Here is a 7,422-nt window from a genome sequence, read left to right on the forward strand (position 1 = left end):
GGGCGTCCAGAGTGAGACGCATCTGTAAAAATCCGATTGGAATCGCACCTCCAAATGTGGTCTGGATTCAATTCGGAGACATCAGATTTCATGTGATTTTTTGCTGTCCAGACTATCAAAAATCAATCTGGATTCAATCTAGATATGCCAACAATTGGATTTGGGCCGACAGTCTGAACATAGCCCTAGATCGGATACGCAGATCACTCAGCTTGGAATGAATTAATCACCATCATTCCGCTTTACCAAGGCAGCAGTGCCTAACCTGGAACCTAGTGCCAGTACACGGTGAAAATCAATGCCTCTGACCCTTTTCCACCTTCGTCTTCCTCTCATAATGAATCTGACCTTCGGCTTGTCCTGCTGCGTAGTTGGTCATGTTTTTAGGCTACGTTCACATTTCCAGGCTGAAGTGGCACAATCTGATTTTTTGCCCTGATGTGACTCAGATCTGATGTTTTCAGGACTGTGTGAACACAGATCTGATTTTTTGCCCTGATGTGACTCAGATCTGATGTTTTCAGGACTGTGTGAACACAAATCTGATTTTTTGCCCTGATGTGACTCAGATCTGATGTTTTCAGGACTGTGTGGACACAGATCTGATCTTCTCAAATCATAACCTGAGCCACTTTCATATGTGGTCCTAGATCGGATGCGTATCTGCATGATGGGAGATGTAGTGCATTAATTTATGACAAGCAGGATTAACTACACTTACGATGAGCATGGTGCAGACATGGCCTCTGCAGAGCTCGGAGTAGGAGGAGTACTGCACGTAGATGACCCAGCTGGCCACCAACACGCCCAACCACGCCACCACCAGGTACTTCACCTTCACCGCAGGCAGGCGGGACTGGACGAGGAGCAGGGAGATCGAAAGAAAGAGGAAGAAAGAAAAAAGTGTGAGGTGGAAAGGAGAAGTTTGAGGTCACACCATGAAAAACTTCACACACATAAAAACTGGGCCACTTAGTCTGCGTTGGGTTCTCCTGGTCCAGAACCGAAGCTATGTCATTTTAGTTCTGGTTCTGGGCGGATTTTGTGACGACCATTTGGCAACAATATCCACCAAAACAGCCACGTTGCACTTCGGCCTAACTGAGCTTGTGGGCAGGTTAGAAAACGGTCATGTACACTCTTAAATAGAGGGTTCTCCAAGGGTTCTTTAGTAAAGACAGAGCCATGAGATCTATATAGAACTGTTCCATGCTTGAATGCTTCTTTACATGGTGAAATGGTTCTTCAGACCGATATTTAGGACATTTTGGTTCTATAGTGCGCCAAAAAGGTTATTCTATTGTAGCACCAGAAGAACCGTTTTCTGGTGCTATGCAGAACCACACATAGCCTATTCTCCATCTGTCTGAAGAGCTATTTCACCATGCAGAGAACCATCTAAGCATGACATGGTTCTCTATACAACCATGAACACTTAAACAATGATTGGACGTTTTTTTGCATCATGAAAGGGTTCTTCAGATTGATGAAAATTGTGTATGAATGTGCTATAGATGGTTCTATATAGAACCTTTTTGAAAAGGGTTCTAAATGGCATCCAAAAGAGTCCTTTGTCACAAGCTTGACACTGTAACCATCGAAGAACCCTTTTGGGTGCTGTATAGAACCATTTTCAAAAAGGTTCTATATAGCGCCATATACAACACGTTCTCCATCAGTCAGAGGAACACGTTCATGATGCAAAGAACCATTTAAGCATGCAACGGACCTGCATACACTTAAAAAGGATGGTTCTTCAGTTTGATGGAAAATGTCCAATTATGTTCTATAGATGGCTCAATATAGAACCATTTTTGAAAAGTGTTCTAGATGGAAGAGTTTTTTGTTACAAGCTTGATATCATAACAATAGAAGAACCCTTTTTGTTGCTATATAGAACCATCTACAGCGCATTCTCCATCAATCTGAAGAACAATTTCATGATGCAAAGAACGACTTAAGCATGCATCGGTCCTGCATACATCCTTAAAAAGGGATGGTTCCTCAAGGGTTCTTTTGTAAAGAAAATGGTTCTATATAGAACCCTGGCCACTCAAAGACCCATTTGCATGACTAAATAGTTCTTTGCATCGTGAAAGGGTTCTTCAGATTGAGGCAAAATGTACATAAATATGCTAAAAATGGTTCTATATAGATCCTTTTTGAAAGGGGTTCTATATGGCAACTGAAAAAGGTTCTTCTGTTGCTACAAGTGTGACATCGTAACAACAGAAGTACCCTTTTGGGTGCTGTATAGAACCATACACAGTACATTCTCCATCAATCTGAAGAACAGTTTAATGATGCGAAGAACCATTTAAGCATGCAAAGGGTTCTTTGAGTGTTCCCGGTTCTGTGTAGAACCATTCTCTTTACTAAAGAACCCTTGGAGGATCACCTTTAAGAGTGTATATAGGAAGGGCTGCAGGAAAGCTCAAGCTCAGTTTGTGCTCAACTCGTTTAAGTTTAGCTCATTTAAACTTCATCGTTTATGAATTTATCACATCCAGTATCAGTAAACGGTCACTGACTTCGGTGGCGTCCACTCTGAAGCGTCCAGTGTGGTGGGCAGTCACCCTAAGAGTTCTATAGTTTTTTGGAGGTTTTTTACAAACTCAAATAACCAATTTGACCGAAATGCCCATCCCTAGTGCAGCGGAGACAGAACTCAGTCCAGCTTGGGTCAAGAGTTGAGTATGTATGTGGCACATCTCGCCCGGTCAGCATATCCGATTACTGTCTACAGACAACCGAGTCCAGATATCGAAATACAATCGGTCAGTGTAAGAACAAGAGCACTGGGTTTAAAGTGGCGTGTCCAGCGCAGCGTTTTGTAAACACGCTCATGTATAATGAAACACTGGAGTCAATACGGTGTTTTGGAGACAACACTGACCGGCCACTTCATTAAGTCCACCTCCTTGTATCTACACTGAGCTCCACTGACCGTACAGTTTCACTCTGTAGTTCTACAGTTTTCTGTTTCCCTGCACCCTGATCTTCAATGGTCAGGACCCTCACAGAGCAGGTACTGTTTGGGTGGTGGGTCATTCTCAGCACTGCAGTAACACTGACGTGGTGGTGGTGGTGGTGTGTTAGTGTGCTGCACTGGTGCGAGTGGATCAGACACAGCAGTGCTGCTGCTGTGCTTAAACACTCACTGTCCACTCTATTAGACACTCCTACCTTGTCGGTCCACCTTGTAGATGTAAAGTCAGAGACGGCAGCTCATCTGCTGCTGCACAGTTTGTGTTGGTCATCCTCTAGTCCTTCATCAGTGGTCACAGGACGCTGCCCACAGGACGCTGCCCACAGGACGCTGCCCACAGGACGCTGCTGGCTGGATATTTTTGGTTGGTGGACTGTTCTCAGTCCAGCAACGACACTGAGGTGTTTAAAAACTCCAGCATCGCTGCTGTGCCTGATCCACTCAGACCAGCACAACACACACTAACACACCACCACCACGTCAGTGTTACTGCAGTGCTGAGAATGACCCACCACCCAGATAGTACCTGCTCTGTGGGGGTCTTGTGTATTATCCTTGTGTACAGTCCTGGAAACCCCCTGTGCTGCACAGCAGCTCTGGGTTTTCCCTGCTCCAATGAGTCATATCATTAGCCAGAAGCCCTTCTGGAGCGCAGTCAGATGTGATGGAGCAGGAAGACCCAAACCTGTGCAGTGCAGGTCGGTCTCAGCTCAGATAAACAGCAGGAGACGCAGCATTCCCAGACTGCCTCCTCAAGCCGCTGCTCTCTTAGGGCAGCTTTGCATGGAAAAACTTTCCTGCATGTTGTGCTCCTATTTTTAAGTAAACAGGTTCGTCACCCGAGGTATCATTTATATAATCGCAGTCATTTATAATCTTCACATTTTACAGTATTTTACTTTTTACAGCTGTCACTGCCGTTCTTTCTCTTTCCACGTCCATATATCTAAACTATATCTGGCCAAATCAGTCGTTTCAGAGCATGTCGCGCGACGTGATCGCTCGCACGATGCATTATCATCACATTGACTGGCTGTTTCAAGAAAGTTGAGGCAACTGCTGCAGCTGAGTTTCGAAAGAGTTGCAGGACCCTTTAAGTTATGCAACTCAAGTGCAATTTAGTTACACTGATTTAGTTTGCTAATTTAGTTTCATGCAACAAAAGTTGCATGACGGTTTCACCACGTAAAGCCAGCCTTAGCATTACGTGGCAAAACAATGCAGTCAGACAAGTACCGTCTCCTGGCAACCAAACCCAGACTCGTCCATCAGATTTCCAGACGGAGAAGCGTGATTGGTCACTGCAGAGAACTCGTCTCCACTGCTCTAGAGTCCAGTGGCGGCGCTTTACTCCACTGCATTCCACGCTTTGCATTGCGCTTGGTGATGTAAGGCTTGGATGCAGCTGCTCGGCCATGGAAACCCATTCCATGAAGCTCTCTACGCTGTTCTTGAGCTGATCTGAAGGCCACATGAAGTTTGGAGGTCTGTAGTGATTGACTCTGCAGAAAGTCGGTGACCTCTGCACACTATGCCCCTCAGCATCCGCTGACCGCTCTGTCATTTTACGTGGCCGACCACTTCGTGGCTGAGTTGCTGTCGTTCCCAATCGCTTCCACTGTGTTATAATCCCACTGACAGTGGACTGTGGAATATTTAGTAGGGAGGAAATTTCACGACTGGACTTGCTGCCCAGGTGGCGTCCGATCACGGCACCACGCTGGAATTCACTGAGCTCCTGAGAGCGACCCATTGTTTCACTAATGTCTGTAGAAGCAGTCTGCAGGCCTAGGGGCTCGGCTTTATACACCTGTGGCCATGGAAGTGACTGGAACACCTGGATTCAGTGATTTGGAAATACAGTGTATGTTTTAGCCAATAGCATGTGTGCTAACTGAACTGAACGTGCTCAGGTCAGCGTAGCGTCTCAAACAGAAATAAACAGAGCGGGCAGTTCAGTCCAGGGCTGAGCCACAGCTGTTCTGAGGTCAGCTGGGAACCTCACACTGAATCTCATAAAACACTTCCAAAGCTTTCAGAGACCTGCGAGTCCCAACGCCGGTCACGAACATGACAGGCGCTGATAATGTGCTGAACAACTTCTAAGCCGCTTATCCTTCTGGGTGATGGGGGGAGCTGGAGCCTATCCCTGGACAGGCTGGCAGTCCATCGCAGGGCAGACAGACAGACTCACCTAGGGGCGATTTAGAGCGTCCAGTCGGCCTGACTGCATGTCTTTGGACTGTGGGAGGAAACCGGGGAACCCAGAGGAAGCCCACGCAGACACAGGGAGAACATGCACACTCCACACAGTGCTGAAGATGGTTCTATATAGAACCATTTTCTTTACTAAAGACCCCTTGATCAGTCAATGTAAAGGGCAGCTGGCGTGTTGGACGATGGCCATGGCCATGGTTCTGCAAAGGTTCTTTAGCAGGGCAATTGTTACGTTTAGAACCATCTATATAGAACCATTTAAATTTCATTTAAATTGTTCTTCAGATTGATGGAGAGTGTGTTGTACATGGTTCTAAATACAACGCTTTTGAAAATGGTTCCATATAGCTCTAAGAGAGCTTCTACTGTTAGTGTCAAGCTTGTAACACTATTAGAACCTTTTTTGGTGCTATGTAAAACCATAAACAACGCATTCTCCATCGATCTGAAGAACGAAAGAACCATTTAAGCAAAAATGGTTCTGTATAGACATCAGGGTTCTAAACAGAACCATTGCCTTTACTAAAGAACCCCTGAAGAACCGACTTTTGAAGAGTGCAGAAATTAATTATGAAAGTTTTTGGAACATAAAACAATTTAAACGTCATGAATACACATCAGGGTTCTTCTGTTGTAACAATAGAAGAACTTTTAATCGTGCAAAGGGTTCTCTGCATGCTCATCGTTCTTCATAGAACCATTTTCTTTACAAAAGAACCCTTGAAGAACCATTTTAAGGGAGTAGATCCATGAGCACTCAAGGAAGCATCTTAACCCAGTCGAATAGACAACACAGGCTGTTTGTGTTCGCACCGATCTGAATGAATCCGACGTGTTTAGGTATAAATCGGATAAGAATTCGGATTGTGTGCTGTAATGTGAACGGGTTGTGATGCAGCTCACCTGCAGGCCCTTGGACAGCGGGCAGAAGAGCACCAGGTGCATGAGCCTCCGCAGGTTCCGCGGCATCTTCACGGCGGTTTCAGTGCGGTTTCCGCGGGCCGCGCGCGCTCTCTCATCGCCTCCTCCGTGTCACGCGCGACGGCATCTCGGTACCGTTACTCGGCCGACTGTGTGCGCGGTTTAAAGGGAAGTGGGGGAGGGGGGGAAGGGGGAAGGGAGGGACGAACGGGGCCGTTCAGCGCGTGCTCGCCTCCGCTACAGCGAGATGGAAGAGCGAGCGTTGTTTTTCGGGGCCCCACGTGCACGCGCGTTGCAGAATCTTGTGAACCGCGCGCGCCGTCAGCGGATTAGCGGGACGGTGGTGAGCTCGCGAGCGCTCGAAGTCAAGGACAAAAGCGCGCGCGACATTGCCAGCCGGCCGGCCGGCGACGCCAAAGCGCGAGCTCGCGGATGCTGCGCGGGTTTTGAATCCCTGAGTTCCCTCAGCTCAGCGCGTGCCGTGACTCCGGTACGAGCATCTTGTCTCAGAGCGCGCGAGCACTGCTCGGAACCGTGCGTGTGTGTGTGTGTGTGTGTGTGTGTGTGTGTGTGTGTGTTTAAAGGGGAGGAGGCGGAGGCCAGGCAGACTCTGCACTGAGAGTTTTACACCCCCGACAGAAAAACAGGACCAAGACTTCCTCTCTTAAAGGGAAATCCGAGAAAGAGAGAGAGAAGAGATGGGAGAGAGAGAGAAATGAGAAGGAGCGTGGAAAGTGGAGAGAGAGAGAAAATAAAGAGAGTGGGAGAGAGAGCGATAGAGAGAAGGAGGGGAGAGAGAAAAGAAGAGAAGGAAAGGGAGAAAAAAGAGAAGAGAGGTGAGAGAGAGAAACGGAGAAAGGAGTGAGACAGAAAGAGGGAGAAGAGAGTGAGAGAGAAACAGGGAGAAGGGAGTGAGAGAGAGAAACAGGGAGAAGGGAGTGAGAGAGAGAAACAGGGAGAAGGGAGTGAGAGAGAGAAACAGGGAGAAGGGAGTGAGAGAGAAACAGGGAGAAGGGAGTGAGAGAGAAACAGGGAGAAGGGAGTGAGAGAGAGAAACAGGGAGAAGAGAGTGAGAGAGAAACAGGGAGAAGGGAGTGAGAGAGAGAAACAGGGAGAAGGGAGTGAGAGAGAGAAACAGGGAGAAGGGAGTGAGAGAGAGAAACAGGGAGAAGGGAGTGAGAGAGAAACAGGGAGAAGGGAGTGAGAGAGAGAAACAGGGAGAAGGGAGTGAGAGAGAAACAGGGAGAAGGGAGTGAGAGAGAAACAGGGAGAAGGGAGTGAGAGAGAGAAACAGG

The 7,422-nt window shown here is 47.3% G+C and overlaps 1 protein-coding gene across 1 annotated transcript in view; it reads right to left on the minus strand.

Annotated features, from left to right (window-relative positions):
• dipk1b (divergent protein kinase domain 1B) overlaps positions 1 to 6,874 on the minus strand; it is a 17,035-nt gene extending 10,161 nt beyond the window's left edge. The window contains exons 1-2 of the mRNA XM_017722060.2: positions 6,110 to 6,874; positions 722 to 856 (exon numbers count right to left, since the gene is read on the minus strand). Coding sequence (XP_017577549.1) covers positions 722 to 856; positions 6,110 to 6,175 — 201 coding nt within the window. The 5' untranslated portion in view covers positions 6,176 to 6,874. The remainder of the gene's footprint in view (positions 1 to 721; positions 857 to 6,109) is intronic.
• Between the last annotated feature and the right edge of the window lie 548 nt (positions 6,875 to 7,422).

The sequence above is a fragment of the Pygocentrus nattereri genome, chromosome 16, assembly GCF_015220715.1.
Source record: "Pygocentrus nattereri isolate fPygNat1 chromosome 16, fPygNat1.pri, whole genome shotgun sequence".
NCBI classification, from domain to species: domain Eukaryota; kingdom Metazoa; phylum Chordata; class Actinopteri; order Characiformes; family Serrasalmidae; genus Pygocentrus; species Pygocentrus nattereri.